The 22,259-nt window shown below is 53.9% G+C and overlaps 1 protein-coding gene across 1 annotated transcript; it reads left to right on the top strand.

Annotated features, from left to right (window-relative positions):
* Positions 1-17,872: 17,872 nt before the first annotated feature.
* Positions 17,873-19,834, top strand: HES1 (hes family bHLH transcription factor 1). Its single transcript, XM_041475699.1, has 4 exons — positions 17,873-18,103; positions 18,193-18,288; positions 18,371-18,458; positions 19,159-19,834. Exons 1-4 carry the CDS (start codon positions 17,996-17,998, stop codon positions 19,641-19,643), a joined length of 777 nt encoding a protein of 258 aa, XP_041331633.1. The 5' UTR covers positions 17,873-17,995; the 3' UTR covers positions 19,644-19,834.
* The last annotated feature ends 2,425 nt before the right edge of the window (positions 19,835-22,259 follow it).

Consider the following 22,259-nt stretch of genomic DNA (forward strand, 5'->3'; position numbering starts at 1 on the left):
GCCTTTTGGATCATCTTTGTCATCTTCTAAGCCGTTTGAGTCCTGTTTCCAGCTTTTACCCCACATGTGGAAGAAAGAAGCAACCAAGTTATTAGATGAGGACTTTCCTTTCCTCACAGGGCTCCAGTAGGGTCTCCAAGCCACCATGCCCCAGATGCAGCAAGAACCTGGTCACCAGCAGCACCAAAATGCAACTACTGAGGCATGACAGGACAATCAGGGAACGTGCCTGGCCAGACCACGGGTCAGTGGGAAGATCTCCCCTCCTCCAGCACCTGGGATGATCACTGGGCTGAGCAAAACCTGTCTTGCATCCCCCTGCATTTCCCTGCATCCTGGCAGCCCTGCAGCCGTGTGCGTGCGTGTGCAGGTGCGTCTGCCCGGGCGTGCAGCAAGGTGCTGCCTCCTGCCTGGGCTGTGTGTGTGTGTGTGTGTGTGTGTGTGTGTGTGTGTGTGTGTACAGGGAGGCCTGTTTGCATATGAAAGTGACCGTGTGCTCCGGAGGGCTGTATCATTTATTGTATGATCTTATCTGGCGCGTGCCTCAGCCGCCCTTTCCCACACTCTGCATGCTCTGCTGCCAAGGCCCCGGGCTTAGCCTGTCAGCATTACCCGGGCTCAGCAGGCAGGCAGTAATTCCCTGAATAAAGAAAACATTTTAAGGTTTGACAAGTCCAGCATTTGCATGTCTGTTTTCAGAGAAATAACCATCTCAGGGGATTAAGCCCTTTTTTTTCCCATCCAGCCCAAAGTATGAAAACATTCTTGACATAGTTGCCTGAAAAAAGGATTTCTATAGAGTAAAATACCTTGTGTCCTGCGTGAGTCCAATGATTTGCTTTGGGCGGAAGGGAAAAAAAAAAACAGAAAAGGAAAAAAGAAAGAAAAGAGGCGCTCCAGTCCAATAGGTTGTTGGTTTTAAAGTGGGTGAAACGCGCCAGCAAGCACCATGGATCCCAGGCGCCGCACACCCCGGGAAGGATTTGCATCCCTCCCTCACTGCCCACCTCTTTGTGCTGCACCGGCAGTGCCTGTCCACGGGCTCCCCGTGGGGCTTGGCTCAGCATCAGCATTACTGCTGAGCTGAATGAATCCCCCCTGCTCAGCAGACCCAGAGGGGCAGGCAGCTGTCTGGGGAGGAGGGCTGGGAGCTCTGGGGAGCTCAGAGACATCTGGGAACATGCTTGAGGCATGTCCCAACACAGGGACTTTGTCCGCCCTTGCCGCGCGTGTCCTGGAGAATCGCTTGCTTGCTGCACAGCCAAGATGGGTGATGTGCTGCCACAGGAAAGCACCGGTCCCTGGAGGGTTGGAAGCAGGTTATGGCAGAGTGTAGCCAGGTTTAGGGTGCTAAATGCCCACTTTATTTAATTGGAATAAATCAGATTTACAAAGGGCTTGTCACCCTCTGACTCCAAGAAGGACTTTGCCAGATTCAGGCTTCCCAGGATTTAGCCCTCTGGTGCACTGGGGATAGTGGGAGAGACCAGTCTTTGTCCCAGTACTGTCTGGCAACTCCTGTGCTGGCAGCTGCCTTTGGAGCCCTCAGGCAAGAAGGTGCACGTGGGAATTACACACACATGCCAGCCTCGGGCCGGGCTGGTGATGAGCATCCTTCACTCCTCTGGGCTCTCCACCACGCTGCTGCACTGCACACCCGGGATGCTCCCAGCTGTGCTGGCCGCCGGCTCCCATCCCGCCAGGGCTGCTGGTGGAGCCTGGCGCGGCTGTTTGTAATTTGTCAGGGTGCTTTGCCTGCCTCTCCCCACCTCCCCCCGTGAGCACACTGGCTTTCTTCACAGCTAAATGAGGCTTTAAACCAGGGGATAATACAGCTTTAACACGGAGAGGCTTAAAAAGCAAAAGTGAATCATTTCTCAGTTCTCCTTCCCGTAATCTCTCCTGGTAACATTAATTATGAGTTTGCGCAGAGTGCCCCAAGGCAAGCGCTGCTTTCCCAGGACAATTAAAGTTACTTAATTATTAAAAACCGTGTGTGCTGTTCCTGTGCGCTCCCCAAAGCACCGTGAGGCAGGCGGCCTGCCTCAGCTCACACACTTTCTCAGGGCAGCGATTGAAGGTCTGTGGGAAAGTCTGTTCCTTTGTAATTCCTCCGGCATAATCTCCACAAATCCCACCCCAGGCCCGCGCCCTGGAGGGTGAGCGATGCCGGCGGCCAGCCCCTGCCCCCGGCCCTCGCGTGCGGGATGGCAGCGCCGGGGCGGGTGGCAGGGCGCCGGGCACGGGCGCTGGCCATGCTGCTCGCTGCGGGCAGAAGGGACCCTGGGGACCCTGGGTTTTGGTGTGGAGCTGTGGAAGGTGCTAAGCTGCTCCAGGCTCACAGCAGGGCTGGCCAACCAGATAGGCAGCAAATGGCTTTGCACAAAAAAACCCCTCACTTGCCAAAGGCCAGGTGTTGCCCTGACAGACGAGTCCTGCTGCCCTGGTGTGTCCCTCTCCTTGCAGGAGCTTCAGGCTGTGCACCCAGCAGCTGCTGTGCAGACACCCATAACACTTCCCTATCTCTGGAAATGTTCAAGGTCAGGCTGGGGCTTTGAGCAACCTGATTTAGTGGGCAGCATCCCTGCCGGTGGCAGGGGAGTTGGAACCTCTTCAAGGTTACTTCCAACCAAAACCACTGATTGCAGGAGCCTATGACATCGTGCCAGTGTGCAATGCAGAGACAGGTTCAGCTTCTTTTTCTTCCTGACTCAAGGTATTTGTCAACGTGGCAGAGGAAATCTTGGTCAATCCTTGCTCATAAAAGTCAGGGAGGGGTGAAGGTGCTGCACAATGGAGGTAGCAGTGGCGGGCAGGGCAGCATTTCTGGCTGGCAGCTCAAAGCTAGTGCGGCACATGGAAAACAAAGCACCAAGACACAGCTTCCTGCCTGACCCTTTGCATCTCAGAAAGTGCCTCTGTGAGCTCAGTTCAGCCTTATGGTCTGGTATCCTTGTTCTTTCAGCCTTTTCCCAGGCCAAGAACTGCCAGCTTTCAGTGCAGCAGGAGCCCCAGGCCCTGCTGTGAAGGTGGCAGGTACTGGGGGGAGCAGAGGAGCTCGGGTGTGGGTGAGCTCTGTCTCAGCTGCTTGCACTTGTGTCAGACAGACTCAGCATCAGTGGGTGCAGCCCTCCCCACTTTGTGCTTTTGGCTGCCACTACAGCCTGTGGCCGAAGGTTTCACAGCTGATCAGTGCTGCTGAAGGCAAAGGCTTCCTCCTCCTTGTTTTGGACATATTCTCAACATAATTTCACTGTTCCAGTTGGATGCCAAGTCTCACTCCATCTCCTACTCTGACTCCTGGGACCTTTATGACCTTCCTTCAGCTTTTCCAAGCTGGTGTGACCATGACATCTGATATTTCCTGATCTTTTCTCACCATGCCTCCAAACTCTATTCCCAAGCATCCTTAAGGCCTTTCTTCATATTTCTTTATTTCCCTAACATCCTTTTTGAGAAAAAAACACTGCACATACTACTCCAAAAGAGAAAGTACTTAGTTGTTCTCTCTTCTTTCCCTAATCATACATCATGCTTGCTGTTCTGACTCTTTCCCAGCATCACTGAAGAGGGGATCAGCATTCTGCATGGCTGTTGGGGGCTGCTTCTCTGTGGGTTGTTGCTTTGCCTTTATCAATACTGAATTCCATGTGCCATTTTACCAGCCTGAAGTTAATACTGTGAGTTCCTGCTCAGCAGCCAGCTTTACTTTTGATGTCTGTAAGTCTTTTAACCAGTTGTTTTTCCATGCAAGGAGAATGTTCCTTCAGCCCACTGGGCATCAGGCCTTTTGGAGAGGTGCCAAGGCAAAAAACCAAAATGTTTTGGAAGTGTCGCTGCTCCATGACCAGCACATTGCTCTGCTCCCCACGCTTGGTGACCTGGCTGATGTGTGAGGCATGGCTTCCTCCTGCAAGGTGGTGCTGAGTCTCCCCTAAGTGCTGCATTGACCCAGATCTGTTATAGATGAGTTCTCCCAAATTGCCTGTGAGATCCTCTGAGCCCCTCTGGCTGCAGCTCATGTTTTCTTCTGCACCTCTGCCCTAGGCTGGCAGGAAAAGCTGGGTACCACCAGCTGGGCTGGCATTGCCTCGTCCCACATGTGTGTCACTTGTAGCCCCTTGTTTTGTTGGAAGACATCTCCAGCAGGCCCATGCTGTGGGACAGGGCCCTGGCACAGCCCTTCAGGAAGAGTGACAAGCACTGTCTGAGCATTCTCAAGCCACTACTCAGCTTTTCTGCTGAAGTTTTGCCTTCCCTGGGTGCTCAGTTCATCATTCACAACCTGCACCAGCTTGTTGGCTGGTTTCCTGCTCCTGGCATTTATGCAAATATGTTTATTTTCAGGTTTTAATACCTTTTGCATATTCTTCCACAGACTTTTAAATTCCTTTTATTGTGACTTTACTTTTAACTTGCCAAAGTTTCACGTTCACTTTTAAAGGCTGTCTCCACCACTAACTGGTTTGCTTCTCTACAATCACTGGGCTGTTTATCGGCCCTTTCTGAGTGACCCAGTGTGCTGGAGGCTGCCCAAGCCCCAAGTGCTGCTCCGTGGCACTGGCAGCACAGGGCAGCTGTCCCCGGGGCAGCCTCCTCCCCCGCAAACACCCAGCCGCCCTCTGACTTTTGCCCTTCGTGCAGCAGAGGCTCTTTCACCCCCCGCCGCATGCCCAGGCACTTCTTTCCTTCCCTTTGACAAAGCCAAACGGGAAACAAAGATTTTCCCCAGCGCTGCCGGCAGCCGGTTGGACTCCTTGAAGTAATCGCGGTAATTGACCCTCGCAGGCGCTGGCGCAGGGAGCGGGCGGCTCCAAAGCCTGACGGGTGTGAAAAGCAGCAGCTCTCCGGCTGGGCTGGATCTTCTGTCGGGCTGACACATCTGTCCCCTTCCCACGGACCCCACTCCAGTGGGGGCTGGATGGGTTCCTGGGGTGCACTAGGGAGAAAGTGAGATGTAGCCCCGTTTTCACCGGGCATCCTTATGACACGTAGGGAGTGGAGCTGAAGCACCTTCAAAAATAGCCTGCTTTCACCCAAAATCTGCCAAGTTTGGGTCAGCAGCTCTGGAGCCCCAGGACGTGGGGACAGGTCCAGCTCAGTGCTCGGGCTCTGCACTACCAGCAGCATCACAGCGTGGGGTGGCACCATTCCTTCAGTGCACCCACATCCTAGTCCAGGGTCGCTGCCATTCACTATCCCAGGGCTGGAGCCTGGAAGCAGCTTTTCCTTAGGGAAAGGACATCTTCAAGGCATAGAGCTGATGTCAGAGGTGACAAGAACAACACATACCAGTGATAAACCCTGTGGGGCTGGCTGCTTCTCACCAGTGCCTCCTCCTCCTCCTCCAGCCTATGGCAAGGAGCAGGCTTGTGCTCCTGTGTGAGCAGTGGTGAGTGAGGCCATGGAGACACAGTGTAAGGGATGCCTGTCCCTGCCGGTCCATGCTGGCTTGTGCCTCTCACGTGTGGCTCATGTTTCAATGAGCAATGAGGTTATTTTCTGACTGTGACTGCTCCAGCTGGGAGTTGCTCTGGACCCTCTTGGTCCCAGTCCCATTTTTCTTGCCAGCAGTTTTGCCATTCTCTTCTATTGTTTTCTTCTCTGACTCAGCCATGCATGTGTAGCAAGTATGTTGTCCAGCCACCTTCCAATGCCAGGGGACTGGGCAGGAGCTCCTGGCCCCACATTGGTCTCCACATCTCACTTTCCTGGCTGGGGAAGCACAATTTGCAAGAAAATGCTCCCTTTTTGTGTCCAAGTCACTGGTGGAAGGACAACATAGCCAACAGAGTATCTTCCAGCCCTCCAAGCACAACTGGCTGCCATGTCCCTCCCTGTGCTGCAGCTCCTTGCTGAATCCTCACTCCTCCTTTCCAAAGAGCATCTTCCCACAGCACGCCAGTGCTGCCACGCATCACAGCAGGCAGCAATCAGCTGCACTGCCAAGTCTAAAAATGGTGTCTTAAAAAACAGATCTTGGATTAACAAGACAGAACCTCCAACCCCATCTGCCCTTCGAGCTTATTTTTCATTTACATCTCCTCCTTTAACCACCTTTCTTTCAGCAGGCATTGAATATGTTGCATGTGAGAGAGAGTAATTTAAAGGACTGGCACAGTGTGGGCTGGGATTTCATGGGATTACAGCTTCCTCCCTCCCTGCTTCTCCCAGAGACATAATATTTGGGATCTCTGGCTGTGGTGTGACCGTGGGAAGGCTGGGGGAGGAGGGCTCCAGGTGGGACCTGCCTTGCTGACCTGTGAGTGCATCTCCTCCCAGGAGAGCATCAGTTAGTGGGGCCAGCCCAAGAACTGGTGCTTGCTTTCCCCTGCTGCTTGCAGCTTCTGCTCACAGTTGTTAGCCTTGTGCAGGTGTCCAAGGCAGAGGTTATGGACCTTGGCAAATCCCTGTGTCCTAGAATCCAGTGCCAGCAGCTGCCAGCTGCAGTGTCATGTTTGTCACCCAGCATCTCAAGGCAGATGCGTGCTTGCTTCCCCTGGCTGCCAGGGAGAGCCTGTCATGCCCCAAGGATGTTGGCCAGTCCTCTGCTGTCATCCTGGGGCAGATCTGCCCTCCCTGCTCTCCAGAGGCTGTTTGCTTTACAATCTGTGAACATAAGGAAAAAATGAAATAGCAGTGGAGAATTCCCTTCAGCAAAGCTTTGATGGTGAAAAATGTGCTGTTGGGTTGTCTGTTTCGTGGAATTCAGGGAAGAAAAAAAAAAAAAAGACTAGGAAAAGAAGGAGGAAGGAAAGAGAGAAACCATCTGCTTTTTTCAGAAGTTCTTCACCTACACACTCAATCGCTGCTTCCCAGAAAGGCTCTTTCTCCTCTCCCCTCCACTGCAGTGCAATCAGATAGTCCCCAAACTGCCCCTGGGTTAATTGGAACCAGAAGCCGCTGTCACTTCCAAGTGTTATGAGCACAGGGACCACAAGGAGCTCAGGTGTTTTGGAAAGGCTGATGTCAGAAGGGGCTGTGATGAAAGGCTTGCTGACAGCCTGCGAGGCGATGCTGCAGGAATGGCTGCAGGCAGGGGCTCGGTCCCTCTGTGGGTATCAGCTCTGCTCCATCAGCCCCACACTGACAGGTGATGTAACCAGGGCCACCCTGCGCTGCTGGCTAACCCACAACAGACATGGCAAAGCTGGACACCAGCTCAGGGACTTTGTCCTGCCTGCTTTGTGCCCTCACTCCCATGCTGCTATTTTTAGGGCATAAATAGTTAGATTTTCATAAAGAAAAAAGACCAGAATGGAAAAGGCTCTGAAGCCTTTCCTGACAGGGCACAGCCAGTTACCGTGTGTGCCCAGCCTCCCTTCAAAGTGCGAGTGGCTAATCTTGTCTCAATAAAACCAGCATCATGTCAGGGTAATCAGCAGATGTCAACACTTTAATGACACTGGCAGAGTCCCAGCAAGGTCTGGGGGTTATCTCAGCTGCATCATATTCCCACGGGAAAGGTAGATAGCAAGCTCCCTCCCTCAGGTACCCACCCGATGGCTCTCAGGCGCCGTGGGGCAGGCGCAGCACTGCCGGCACCGCTGCTGCCGCTCCCACCGGGCTGCTCATGGGCTCTCTGCTGCCTGCAGCCAGCCTCCTGGGCAACCTGCCTGTCTGCACTGGGAGGGGACAGGGTGAGACGGGATGGGGTGGGATGGGACGGGATGGCTCGCTCACAAGTGGACAGCGTAAATCTCAGCCTCCCAGGTGGAGCAGCTCTGTAAACCACAGCAGCTTCAGCACCAGGTTTATGCGCTTACTTTTACAACAGGCAAATTGGCAGATTAGGCTGTGTACACAGATTGTGTAAACTGCTGTCGGGTGCTGCCCTGTGCCCCTCGGCAGGCGCCGGCGGGTGCCCAATCCTCCCCGTGGGAACAAAAGGGGAACAGGGGGGACCTGCCAGCTACACAGCCCCGGGCGAGCCTGGTGTGCTCCCACGTACCCCGATCCCTCAGCCTCCAGAGCAGGCCTGGAGGAAAGAAAGGGCGGGGGGGCCATTGATTTAAGATGTGAGAAGGTCAAAAGTTTTCTCAAGCAGAGTTGCGATCACAACACCGAACACTTCATCCCCCTTTTTATCTGCCCCAGTATTTATTGTCCATGAGCAAATACTTGTGTTTTTATAAATTCCTTTAGAGTGAATCACCCTTCTCCTGTTTAAACCAGCAAAGACCACATCAAACAGTATCACTCAATCTAGAATTAATCATTAATTTGAAGTATTTGACAATATTTTGCCAGCATTATTTCTTCCTCTCCCCAATTAATAAAGGTTAAGCCTCAATACTGGCTCTTTTGCAGGACACTTGCTACGAAGTGGTGTCACTGGGCACTCACAGTCCCCAACCCACTGTGGGCAGCAAGGGGAGAGAGATACAGGTCTGCACCAGGTTTTCAGGCTGGTGGAAGTGGCCTCACTGCTGCCTGCACATAGTGTGGAGCAAGCAGCTGAGCAGCCCTGGGATGCTCCATCCTACACCTGAGGAGCCTAGGGTTGGTGTCAGAAACCTTTTCACTTGGAAAGTGCAGAAGGGCTGATCTTGTGTGCAGGATTGTAGGAGGAGATGAAGACTGCCTCTGCCTGCTCTCACTGCAGCCTCCATGAGCACAGCTTCAGATCACGCCAAAATCTGATCTCAGATGAATGCATGTGGCTTCTATTCACTAGAGATGGAGCCCAGCCTTTAAACACCACATTTTGTACTTTGGTTTTGGTTTAAGTCTCAGGCATGTGTTTTGCTAGGACACTGCATTTCATTTAAAAATTAGTTTTGACAAGGCCTTATGGTTCATGAATTCCTGCACGCCAAGTCCTGCAACATGCATCCCAGTTCTGCTGGCCTCTTCAGAGGCACCAAATCAGGGTGGTTTTCTTCCTGCTCACAAACAAGCCATGAAACAACCTTGATTTTCCAATGCCTTTGTAGCAGGGCATTTTCCTGAGACTTTTCTGCCATTCTGTTGCAGTCTTTGGATGGTTTGCAATGCAGCTTGCTTGGGTGCTCTGCTAGAGAGCATGGCTGGTTGGTAAGTCCTGTGGCACCAGTTCTTGCTTCCAAATGGATGCATAAAATGTATAAACACACAATGGCACATGATGAAGGTAGAATACAGCCTGCTAAACACAAATACACAGGAGAAGGAAAGATCAGGCATGGTAAGCTCGCCACACTGACACCACTCAGGCAGGCTGAAAGAGCTCTGGGTCTCTGGCATTTCATGACCACATTTGGCTTTTAATCCAGTACTCAAGGAAGCTAAACAGGAGCACGCTTGGGACCTTTGGGCATAGTTTTCACATTGTAACACTTCACAAACTGCTCTCCAGGTGCCTACAGAAGACTCTTCTAATCCACAGGTGTCTTCAGCTCTGAGAAAGCAGGGACAAGCTCCTTGGCATGCAGCACAAGCAGTCTCTCTTAGCATTTTTCTTATCCTCTCCGGTCTGTGACATCCAGGGTGTTTATATCACAGGGGACACGGAAGCCACCAGCATGTGCTGCACTCCTGGCTGCAGCTTGTGCTGCTCAGGAGCGTGATGAAGATGGTGCTGGGCAAGGCAGGAGAGCTATTTTTTTTACCTCTCCAGGAGCAAGAATGCAGAGGCTGGATGGCCTGTCATAAAGCCAGGGACAAGGGTTATTTCTTGCCTTAGAGCCAGTCACCTGCCAAACACTCCCCAGGTTTACACCAGAAGAACTCTCTTTTATTGTGGTGCAGCAACAGCGAGAGCAGGGCAAAGCACTCTGTAACAAGGGGCTGGGTCACCATAGCATCCCAGCAGGGAGCATCCCTGCCCATTCTGGCTGCTGGCATTTCTCCACCAGGTTTATCACTGTATCAGCCATGTGAATACACCTTTTTTATGGCATGAGCCTTCAGTGGACTTTTTGAAAGACAATGATGGGCCTTTGAAGGTTTGGCCAATCCTGTTTCCTGTACACTCCTGAGCCTTCCATACATTTAAATTTGACTTGTTAACTTTATAAGGTACTTCAGACTTGTATTGTACTGAAATTGGCTGGGATCTCAGTATCTCCCTTATTCCCACGTACTTTATTCTTAGAAATGCTTTGTAGTCATGTTATTGCTGTTGGGAGGTTTGGCTTTAACAGCCTCCAATAAAGATATGGTGCCTGTGAAAGGGCACCAGTAGCCCAAGATTATTCAGTATCAGCAACTGAAGCACAGGTGCCTTCTGTTTGCAGGGCCTCTTACTCTGGGCAGCAGCAGCCAGCCCCAGCTCCAGCAGCAGGCAGCAGCAGGGAGGGCTCCTCACTCCCTGGAGAAGAGGACACAGATTCCTGCAGCCTCCCGGGGTGCAAGCAACAGCCACCAGGCACGCGTGACCAGCAGCAGGCTGCAAAAGCCTCCTGTGCTGGGTTTATTTGCTGCTGCTTCTGCTTGCATCCTCACACTGGGCTGTGTGTGAGCTCTCACCAGCGCCCAGGCAGCAGCACTAATGCCTCCCTTTCATCACCAATGCTCCCAGTTCACCTCCTCAGCTACTCCCTGTGCTTTCCACAGCCCCAAAGCCATCCTGCCATCAGTTAGCACTGATGTGAAGCCTCCCAGGCTACTTCAGACATCCCCCGTTTTTGGCTCTATATTGTTTCTTTACATTTTGTAATATTAAAAACTTGCATCTGCATAAAGCAGTGTTTGCTATTCTACTCTGTGTCACTCCTGGAGGATTCCTGCCTTCCCCTGTGTTCCCAGGCAGCCTGGACACATTTCTGAGGCAGCTGATGACAACACTGCCCTTCATTACAGGGAAGGAAGGACAAGGACCTTGAAATCTCATTTCAGGATATTTCATCATGTGAAAATAAATGTCATTTCATATGACATTCCAGATTACTTATCAAATAATGATCTGCCTCTTAATGTCTAGACTTCTGGAATCTGTGCAAATTAAATGTACTTGCAAATGTATTTATTCATTACACGTAGCAATTAACGTATGATTTAAGCAACTGAACTGTAAATGATCCCCTTGTTTATAAAACAACAACTTCCTCTAAAGGACAATATTTTCTATTACAGCAATTAGTAACACATCAATTCTTGACTAGCCTGCAACAGATCTCATATTAGCTCATATGAGGATGATTCTCCAGCATGATCTCTGGCACCAGGGCATGCACACAGCTCTGGACCAGCACATGTGCAGCCGTGCACCAGGCAAAGCAAATGGAAAACGCACAGGAGTTTTCCAGAAATCCCACCCCTTGCTAACACCTGTCAACGGCCAGAGCGCTAATGGAGAGCTTGGGCTACAAATCAGCAAGCAGGAAAAGAAAAATAAGGGAGAAACCACTCCATTCCAGCACACACCCTGCACTGCTGTCAGAGTGTGCTAACTGAGCATTTCAAATCCCCTCCTCCCACTGCCCGCCCTGGGCAGAAAAACAAACAAAAATCCACCGTCCCTGTGTCCCCCTGGCACGCCGCCCCGATCACCTCACCTGCCGCCACGGCTGAGCTCTGGCGCAATTGGGGTGCTCCCCAGGGCTGCCGCAGGCAGGAGGCAGGGCGGGATCCGGCTCCCCGGATCCTCCTGGCCACGCACCTCAACCTCAGCACCGTGCCCTGCCCACGTGTGTGAAACCATGTGTCTGCATCAGGTCGCTAATCCAAATGACATGTGATCATCCTGATACTCTTGATATAGCCAAAGGACTAATTTGAGCTCTGTTGTCACTTTGAATAATGAATATTGATTTTACAGGATTCTGATTATGTATATATTTCAATATTAGCGAGATAGGCTAATTCTCTCCATAAGGCTGCCAAACTAAAACAAAACTAAAGACATCAGGGAGATCAGGCACCAAGTGCAAATGATTAATTGTACCCTGGATTTATTAGACTCCATCTACTTACACATCAAGAAAGACGCTGGCTCTGCAAAGGTTCCATTCTGCAGTAGGAAAGCACTGCACCATGAAGTATCCTGTGTTTTCTTGAATAAATGGATACAGGAATAATGGAAATGGGAGGGCTGGCAAGTTGTGACCAATCCCATCTGTCAAGGGGAAATGTCTGGTGTCCCAAAGGCTTCAGGACCTGATCAGACCAGAGAGGCTGAGGCCCTTTGGTGGGGCACACAACCCCTGGCCTGCCTGTCCTGCCCGCACTGCCCTCAGCAGAGCTTCCCAGTGCCAGGCAGGGCTGCATGTTGCAGCACCTCCCAAAGGTTCCAAATATTTTCTTGCTGCATCATTGCGGTTGCCAGGGTTTTGAGGATAACGTGAAGTTTACACAACACACTCCCTGCTGCCAGTTCATGGCATGAAGAGAAGAGATGGTGATCAGCTGGTAAATTTAGCAGAAAGCTCAATGGCAGCAATCAGCCCAGGCTGCTTTCTTGGACTGATTAATAGCAAGGAGAAGGAACTGTGCTGGAAAGTATGATTGATCACTCTGCAGAAGAGCACAGACACTACGGCCAAGGGCTGGCCCTGTGGGATTCACGAGTCTGCAGTGGGTGAAGGTTGAGTCCCCAGGGAGCCAATGCCAAGGCTCCCACCTGCCCTTGGCTGCAAGGGCTGGCAGGGCCAGGGGAAGAGGGCAGAGGGGGCACAGAAAAGGGTTTGTGTGCTGGGAATTTGAGGGCAGGCTGACACACCCAGCCACAGGCTCCCTGCGCCGAGAACGGCTGGCGAGACTCCCACCTCGCCACGCTCCCGCCCACATCTTCCCATCCCCTGGCTGTGCCGACCCAGCTGTGCACAGCTGGGCTGCAAACCGCTCTGCTGGTCTGGTCTGACTTAAAAGCCATGTTCTGGAACAGCCTGCGGGGTTTCCTGCAGCCACAGCGTGTCAGGGATCACAGACAGCTCAGCACACTAGTGCTGCAGCAACGTGGCTGGAGACTGGACTCAGGATGTGCAGCCGATGCACACCCACCTTCATCTGGCTCTCAAGAGGCTCTCCTTCTGCTCAGTGTTTGGGGACAGGGACATCTTCTGTGCCAGTGAGCCCTCATGCCCTCTCCAGCCTCACCACTGCCAAACTGACAGTATTTTCATGTATGTACTCCTGCTTCACGGCTTGCAGTCTTTCCATTTCCTGCAAGCACGCAAGCACCACAGCTCCAGCACAGAGACCAGCAGCCTCAGGCAGCAGCACAAGCGGGATCTTAATAAATAAATAACTCAGCTCTCACTGCCAACACCTCCCACCACAGAGGGAGTGAACGAGAGCCGAGATGCTCCTTCTCCCCTCTGGAGCGTGGCAGTGACTGTGCATTCATTTCTGGTTCCCAGAGGGATGCGGGCTCAGCTGTCTGTCCCTCTGCCTACAGCTCCTGTATCCTGCCAAGGATGTTGTACTGGAGTGGGACTGCCCTGTCATGGTCAGCAGATTGCAAACCAGTGGTCTGGTGAACTCTGGGCATGTTGCATGGAAAGAGCATCTCTCAGAGAAGGGTAGAAGGCAGCTCACAGCCTCTGGCTGGTAGCAGCAGTGCCAGATAGCAGTCCAAGCCCCACAGGAAATTCAGAGATGTTCCCAGAGCTTGTTCCCAGCTGCAACGCCTGCCAACACCCAGCCTTGGTTGCCAGCAGAGGACCAGGATGGAGCTGGGGCTCTGGAAAGGCACACAGGGGAAAGCTGGGGCTGCACCATCTCATGCCCATTAGCACATTGTGGCTGCTCTAGCCAAACCAGCAACCTCTGAAGTAACGCCATGGGTATCAGGAAGGGAATTCCCATCCACATGGGTGGCATTTCACAGCTGCCAAAATGCCCTCCCCGCCAGCTCCCCGGCAGCGTTTCCTTGGTTCAGCAGGATAGGAGCCTGCCAAGAGGAATCAGCTTAGCAAGAGATCCAGGTACCCTGGCTCTTGTCCCGGAGCCTTTCTCAGCACAGAGCTGTGCTCCAGCCTGGGCTGGGATGGGCTGGGGAGATGAAAATGGTTCTTCATTGTCTGTCCTTAGTGACTCTGGAGTTTCTCAGACTGGCACTTTGCTACTCAAGCAAAGCTTTGGCCTCTTGATCCCACAGTTTCCTGCGCCATTCCCAGGGAATGTGCGCCATTCTCCTGGCTGTGTGGGCAACAGAATGAAGGGCACCGGTTCCTGGAGCTCCCTCCACACCAGGGGGTGTCACTGCAGAATGGCCAGAGCTGCCCCAAACACACCCAGCCTGACTCACACAGTGAGGAGTAAAATGAATAAACACTTCAGCCTCTCTTCTGCAGGAGCAGCCAGGGAACAGCTGAAAGAGGCCAGCTTCTGGGGAGCAGCTGCCACACGAGCAGCCACCCCGAGGCTTCTCTGACAGAGCTGGGACCCAGCTCTCAGCAGATCTTTGGGATATGGGTTCCCAGTGGAATCACAGGGCAGGACCTGCCATAAAACTAGGCTGCTGCCTCAAAATGAGCTGCTCCTGCCATCGAGGGGGCCAGGCAGTGACCCTGCTGCACAGAAGTTGCCCTCTTTACCACAACGACCTGGTGTGTAGGGGACCAACGTCCACGAAAGCTTTGATTCATCTAGGGAGCTTTGTCAGGAAGTCAGTTTGAAAGTGACCTTGTTCCAAAGACCTGGCAAACGTTTATAAAGGGGAAATAAATCCTGAAACCTGCACCCAAAGCTTCTGAGATCACTCCTCCCAGAGGAGCTGGTTGGATATGGATTGCACAACAGCTTCTGGGATGGGAACTACAAGCAGAGGCATGTGCACGGCAGTCCAGAGGAGGCACCTGTGCCAGGGACTTGTCCCTGAGACTCAGCACTTGTTTTCCAGCCTTCAGGGTGGTGACAGCTCCGAGCTGTGGCCAGGCTAGGTTTTCAGCCTGTGACCCAAAGAGAAAAGGCTTGCTATGCAATCCCTGGGAGCCAGCTTGCAACCCAGTTCTTACAAGCAACTTGATTTCTATTTTCTGAATTTCCTAGGATCCTTCAAGCCTTGGATATTAAAACACTTGGATCTCTAGAAGCACATTTTGCTCATCTTGGCTGCTTCCTAAAGGACCAGAGAGCAGGCACAGCCAACTCTGCCACCTCCTCACCTCCTGCGTGCTGCACCAGCAGCAGCATCCTATTTTATTCCTTCCCACCCCTGGGCCCGTGCCCAGGACTAGTCTAAATTTTCTTGCCAACACATTTTTCCTCCAAAATGTTCTGCCAGTCAGTAAAGCCCTAACGCATTGTCTAAAGGTTCTTCCCAAATGTGTTTTGGACAATTCCCAATTTGTAATCCAAGATGACTGCCCGAGCAAAGCAAAAACATTTTGAGAGGACTGTGGGACAAGGGACATCCCAGTCCCTGGGGCAGTCCCTTATCTCAGGGTTTCACCTCCCCCTCGACACCTCTTTCACAAGAGAAGGTGGGGCTGGAGATGCCCAGAGGATCTGTTCCAGATCTCCTCAGCGGTTAAAAACCTCCTCCCCACCGCCTTCCAGCCTAAACTTGGCCTCAGCCATTTCACTTCCAGAGACATCCTTCCATGCAAATCCTCCCCTTCCTCTCCTGATCCCTGGGGAATTCACAAGTATACGTGCTTCCGCTTGGAGATCACAACCCTTGCCCATGAAGGCATTTCACAGCAGCAGCAGCCGGCGGAGATGTGCAGCAGGGACACACCAGTGTCGCTGCCCCGGGCGGCACTCGCTGATGGGTCTGAGAAACCTCTGCTGCAGCAGACGCTTTTAGAGCGCCAGTCCTCGCACAGCCCCGAAGGGACAGGCTCTGCAGTGGGCAGGGTGCGAGCTCAGCAAGGCGAGCTGCTGCCAGGCAATTCCCAGGTCCCCGGCGTGGGCGAGGGCTGGCAGCCCCTAATGCCAGCCTGTTCTTGCCGCCTGCCCCGCTCTCGTCCCGCAGAGACACCGACCTGTTGCCGGCAATTACCGGCGGTTTGCAGCTCCTCGGCTCCCACAAACACAGACATAATTGCAGCCTGCTCTCACTGCGGCCGGGAGGGACCGGGCTGCCCAGCGCCGCGCTCCCTCCGCCCTTTGCAAACCCCGCAGGAGGGAGAGGGAACGCCAGCTCCGTCATTGTCATAACTCTCTTGCCCACCAATATATGCAAATAGCAGCACTAGGAGAAATATCGATCCAGCGGAGAATTTCTAAGCTCTTCAAAAGCATACTGCAGTTTTCTCGGTAATGTGTTGTCTCTGATTTCCCCACGAAGATGAGTGTGAAAGTGCTTTTCGGCACTGACTTCCCAGTGCAGTCTCGGTCTTTTCCTCACTCGAGTTTGTCCAGCTGCCTAGATAATTGAAACTTACGTCAAATATTGTTCATCTGAAGTTAAACCTTACACGCTGAAGGCTGCTTTTTTTTTTTTTGCTTTTTTTTTTTTTTTTTTTTATTTAAAAAATTTTGTTTCCCTCTAAAACTACCATTTTGCAACAATCATTATATAAGGTGTTTTTTGTTGGTTTTTTTTTTTTTTTTGTTTAAAAAAAAAACCCCCAAATTTTTTTTTTTTTTTTTTTTTTTTTTTTTTTTTTTTTTTTTTAATCAAAAGACTTGTGGCTCCATCAAAGAGCTAAAAGCCTGGATTTGTGCTTTTCTGCAGTTTTAAACATGACACTCTCCCTTTTATTTATTTTTCTTTTTTTAAACTCTGAAGGCTCAGCAGGCAAGCCTCTGCAGGGACGAGGGCTTTGCACCGGTGAGATCTGCAAACATGTCTCTTCTTTCTTGAACTTTATTTTTCTCACGGTCTCTGAAAAGGCAAGATCGGGTGATACGTGTGGGATTGGCCCTGTACAGGTGCAGATCAGGTACAAGAGGAGGTGGAAAAACATTACTGTGTATACTCAAAAAAAAAAAAAAAAAAAAGAGAGAGAGAGACAGAGAGAAAGAGCAAGTGAGCACATTTTTGAATAGGCCAGGTCTAGTTCTTGGCAGGATGACTCAGGCCTAGCTGGCAGGCTATGGGAATAGGAGTGTGAGAAAGTCAGTCAAGCGGAGGGGAGGAAAAAAAAGGATTCAAGTCCCCAGGCAAAATACTTTTTTTTTTCTTCTTTTTTTTTAAAGTAACCCACAAACTGTCCAAACCAGCCGGCGGTGGCAGCAGGGCGGCTGGGCCAGGCCCGGGGGACAGGCACCTCCCTCGCTGCGGTTTCGGCTGTGTCCCCGATGTCAGCACACGCACCACCGCGTCCGTGCTCCCGCCGCCAGCCTGGCGTGCCAGCCGGGCAGAGAACCACGGCAGCGCCCGCCCTCGGCCCGAGTGTGCCACCACGCACCTGCCCCGTGCTGCGCCGCTCCGGGCACGGGCCCTGCCCAGCCGGGCACACTGCGGGGGCCGGGGCAGCCCCGCCTGGCATTGCCCGGGCGGCGTGGGGACACCTGGGCCACCGCGGGCAGGCCCGCTCTGCCGTGGGGAGACTTGGGGTGCCCTGGGCAGATCTGGGCGATCGCGGCAATGCTGCGGGCACCGTGGGAGGACGCATCGGGCGCGGCGCGCCCCGCGCTTCGCCGCAGCCCCCGCGCGCAGTAGCTGCGCTCCGGCCAGCGCAGCTGGGCCCGACCCGCCGCGTCCCGGCCATCACCCCGGAGGGCCGCGGCCCCCCACAGCGCGGCCCGCCCCGGGGCCGGCGGTCCCCGAGGAGAGCGGGCGGGGCCGCGCCTGCCACGGGCGCCAATTAACCCGGTAATTAGCGCGGCACTCCCCGCGTCCCCCCCCCGCCGCGGGCGGTGCCCAAGGGGTTAAACCGCGGCCTCCCGCCCCGCGCCATTGGCCGGCGGCCGCCGCGCGGCGCGCAGCCAATGGGCGGGCGCCGTCCACGAGCGGGGCCGCGTGCGGGCGGCGCCCATTGGCTGGGCGCGAGTGTGGGAACGGCGGCGGGGGACGTTTCACACGAGCCGCGCGCGTGCGGCGCGCGCTATATAAGTAGGGGCGGCCAAGGGCGCGCGGCACCCGCGCCCCGCCGGCCCCGCCGCCGCCGCCCCGAGCGCTCCCTCACGGCCCGGCCCGGCCCCCCACTGCCGCCGCCGCGCCTCTTCCCGGCGGCGCACCATGCCGGCCGACCTGATGGAGAAGAGCAGCGCCTCGCCGGTGGCCGCCACCCCCGCCAGCGTCAATGCGACGCCCGACAAGCCGAAGACGGCGGCGGAGCATCGCAAGGTAAGGGCGGCCGGGCCGGGACGGGACAGAACGGAACGGGCAGCGCCGTGCGGAGCCGTGCCGGACGCTGACTGTCGCCTCTCTTGTAGTCCTCCAAGCCTATCATGGAGAAGCGGCGGCGGGCGCGCATCAACGAGAGCCTAGGGCAGCTGAAGACGCTCATCCTGGACGCTCTGAAGAAGGATGTAAGTGCAGGGGGGTCGGGGCGGGGGGTGCTGGGGGCAAACGGCGCTGCCGGGCCGGTCTGAGCCCCGCCTGTTCCCGCAGAGCTCCCGGCATTCCAAGCTGGAGAAAGCCGACATTCTGGAGATGACCGTCAAGCACCTGCGGAGCCTCCAGCGGGCCCAGATGACTGGTGAGTCCCGAGGGGGAACCGGAGACAGGGAGCTGGGGTGGCGCTGCCTGCAACCCCGGGGCTGGGGCACCGCACGCTCTGCCTGCTCCGTGGAGAGGATAGCAGGAGCACCCGGCTCTGCACCTGCATCCCCGGGAGCGATGCAGGGGAGGGTAGCTGTTCTTTACCCGTATTCCTGGTGCCAGCGGCTCCGCACCTGAATCCTTCTTCATGGGGGACGCAGTGCTCTATCCCTGCTACTGGAAGGTGGTGAGGGGCATAATGCTTTGTGCTAGTATCACCAATAAGGAGATGCTGGGAAGGTCACTGTGTTGTTTGTGCATTTCTAGTGCTGGAGGGCACACGGAGGGCTGCAGTCCCAGCTTGAGCTCCCTCTGCTAGCAGGGGTGTGAGAGGCACAAGAGCCACTGGAGGGACTGTGTTTCTAACCTGGGTCTCTGGTATATGGGGACATAAGGACATTCTTGGGACTTACCTATTCCCCACCTGGGTCCCTGGTGCTGGTGGACTTGGTAGCAGAGGGGTTGTGCTCTGCATCTGAAATATTGGTACTTGGGAATGCAAGACATGCTGCCAGAGGGGCTGCTTTCCCCATCTGGATTCGTAGCTCAGAGGGGCTGTAGGATGCAGTGCTGGTGGGCTGTGCACCTCTCTTCCCTGTGGAGCCTGCTGACTGCTGTGTTCCTCTCTCCTCCCACAGCTGCCCTGAGCACAGACCCCACAGTACTGGGCAAGTACCGAGCCGGCTTCAGCGAGTGCATGAACGAAGTGACGCGCTTCCTCTCCACCTGCGAGGGCGTCAACACTGAGGTGCGCACCCGGCTCCTGGGCCACCTGGCCAGCTGCATGACCCAGATCAACACCATGAACTACCCTGCGCCCCCCCCGCCGCCCCCGTTGCCACCAGCCGCAGCCTTTGGGCCCCCCCTGGTTCCTCCAGGCGGTGGCGTGGGGCCACTCCCAGGCATGCCCTGCAAGCCGGGTGCTGATGCAGCCAAGGTGTACGGTGGCTTCCAGCTGCTGCCAGCCTCTGATGGGCAGTTTGCCTTCCTCATCCCCAGCACTGCATTTGCTCCTGGTGGAGCTGTGCTGCCTCTGTATGGTGGCCCACCCACAGCTGCCACTGCTGCCTCACCGCCAGGCCCGCCACCTGGCACAGCCGACTCAGTCTGGAGACCCTGGTGAGGGTGGTGGGCACCGGACTGGACTTGGCAATGCACCCCGTGCTGCTGGCACGGCTGTACATAGATTATATGTTCATATTGGATTGTGCCTTTGTACTATAGCACTCCCTTGACAGTGTTTCGTGTTTTACACGAGATCTTTTTTTCTTCCTTTCCTCCCTTTCCTTATGTGACGCCAAAGATTGGGGGTTTGTTTTTAAAATAAAAGTTTCCCTTCCATTTTGGAAGGCCTTTGGAGAAAATTTGAGCTCTGGCATGTGTGCGTAGGAGAGACCCCAGTTCCTGGCTGTCTGTGGATCTTGCTGCTCCAGGGCTGCCTTGTCCTGTTTGCCAGGCTGGAGCTGTCACTCAGACCCTCTGTCCCCTCTGTCTTGTGAAATCACCTGGCCCCTCTCCCTGCCCTGGGGCAGATGTAATTACTGCTTCTTTGGGAGCAGCTCAATTAATCAGACTTGTTAAAAGGAGCTTGTATTTGCAGAGCTGGTGAATGTGCTGTGGGACTCACCTCTGCTCTGCTGTGGCACCTCGGGCTGATGGAGTTGGTGTGGTAAAGCAAGACACTGAGCTGCCCGGGTGAGCCTCCTGCCCTTAACCCGGGGGAGCCTGCTTCCCAGGCTGTAGTGTAAATTGCAAGTGACTCCAGTCAGTTGATTGAGAGAGCAGTGCCTGCCAGCTTCTCGAGTTACAAAAGCAGTGGCTCTCCGCAGGACAAGCCTGACACCAGTGCTCCTGTCTCCTGGCTGACGGGCTGCAGCAGGCGCTAGGCACCACCTCCACCTGGACTTAAAAGCACAGAGCTGTTCCCGACCCTGAGCAGCAGCCAAGCTCTGCTTGATGATTAATGCTTTGCATGTGGTTTTGATAGAGTTGGGCATTTCCTCTGCTGTTATATGGAAAACACGTGGTCGAGGGAGTGATGTGGGGCTGCAAGGACTCTAATCATGAGCTGCAGCTGACCCCTGTGACTTGAGGATGCCCCGTTTCCAGGCAAGATGCAAGCCATAGATAGTGGCGAGCAACTGTCTCAGGTTACAGCTTGCATGGCCCTTCTTAACAAGTCCTAACTCAGAGCGGACAGCTTTAAGATGCGCCAGGATCCACTGGGGTTTCTGTCCAAATCCTGCTGCAAAATCTTGTTGGATTTTGTCTGGATCAGCCAGGTGCTTGACTGTATCCAGGTGCTGGGGAAATGAAGGCTGGGGAGAGTGAGACCAGATGGATTTAAACCTGCTGGGGTTTGACTCCCCAGCTTTGCTCCCAGTAAAGAAACATATTCACCTGACCTGAAAATATATCCTGGGAAAGGGGTTGGTATGTGCCTGGGATAGGCAGTGGCAGTTTGGGTTTTGTTTTGTTTTTTTTTTTTAAGGACCTGATCTCCCTGGGATGAGCTTTCCCTTTTCTTGAACACCTTGCTGGCCTGCCTGCATTGCCACTCTCACAGAGGCATCTCACAGCCAGGTTTTGTGTGCAAGGCTTGAGAATATCAGATTTGTTGTCCCAAGACAGCTGTGTAGCTGTACAGGCTGAGCTTTCTTTCCCTTCCACCAGCCAGAGTGTCACCTTTCTGCACTGGAGGTACTGAGGGTAGGAGTGAGCCCACCTTGTGTTCAGAGAAGTGCTCGCAGGACCTGTCTCAGAATTGCATCAGAACAACTCCTGCTGCTTGATGGCTTGTGTGGAGCTGATGCAGACCAGTCATGCATCACCTATAAGAGTGAATGCTGTTCCATATGAGCAGAGTCTTCCCTTTCTGCTGAAGCAGTTGGTTTGGAAAGCACATTAGAAAAAAGCGACTCTGCTGTAGGCTAATGGAGAACATACTGCAGATCCCGGAGTGAAAGACAAGATGAACCTATTTGCTAATGGAGTTTAAATAGCCTAGTATAAAGCAGATATGGCATGCTTGGGCCGGTTTCTCCAAAGCTTTCTCTGTTTACTCTATCCCACAGCCTGTTGACATGAGAGATCTGCTTGAGTTTGTGAGCTTTAAGGGGATCAGAGCAATTCCCAAGAGCCGTGCTCTTGGTGCCAGTTCACTGAGCCCGTGACAAATTGGGATGACAAATGCAGGCTGTGGGTCTGTGGATCATTGTGTGTGGGAATTCTCCTTCAGGTGCAGCAAATGCCTTTAAACTGGTGCTGTGGGATGAGCAGGAAAGAGTAAGGGAAGAGTGCCAGGGAAGTACAGGGCTGAGCTGTGACCCTGAATGGGGACTGTACAGGACAGGGAGGAAAAGGGACTGGACTTAGTGCTGCCAGATGGGATGCAGCTCCTCTTTGGCTTCCCTGGGCACCTTGCTGAGCCCTGTCTGCCAGTGGAGAGGATCCTGGGAAGAGCTGGAGTCAGGTCTTTCATGACCATTCTTGGGTTGGTCAGCACTTTGCCACAACAATCCTTTGGGTGCGTTTGCAGACCCGAGGTGCTGAGCTGGAAGGAGCAGTGCTGCAATCCCTGCCTGCAGTGCACCTGCACGGGGGTCCGTGTGCAGGGGGCTTTTCCTGCCTTCCAAGCATCGTGCCTTGCCCCCCACCCACCACGCAGCTTACAGCCCCGGCTGCCCCTCGCATCCCTTCCATCTGCTGCTGCTGCCGTCCCGGGAAACCTGTCATTAAA

This window comes from Pyrgilauda ruficollis, unplaced genomic scaffold (genome assembly GCF_017590135.1).
Source record: "Pyrgilauda ruficollis isolate IOZ18807 unplaced genomic scaffold, ASM1759013v1 scaffold36, whole genome shotgun sequence".
In the NCBI taxonomy this organism is placed as follows: Eukaryota; Metazoa; Chordata; class Aves; order Passeriformes; family Passeridae; genus Pyrgilauda; species Pyrgilauda ruficollis.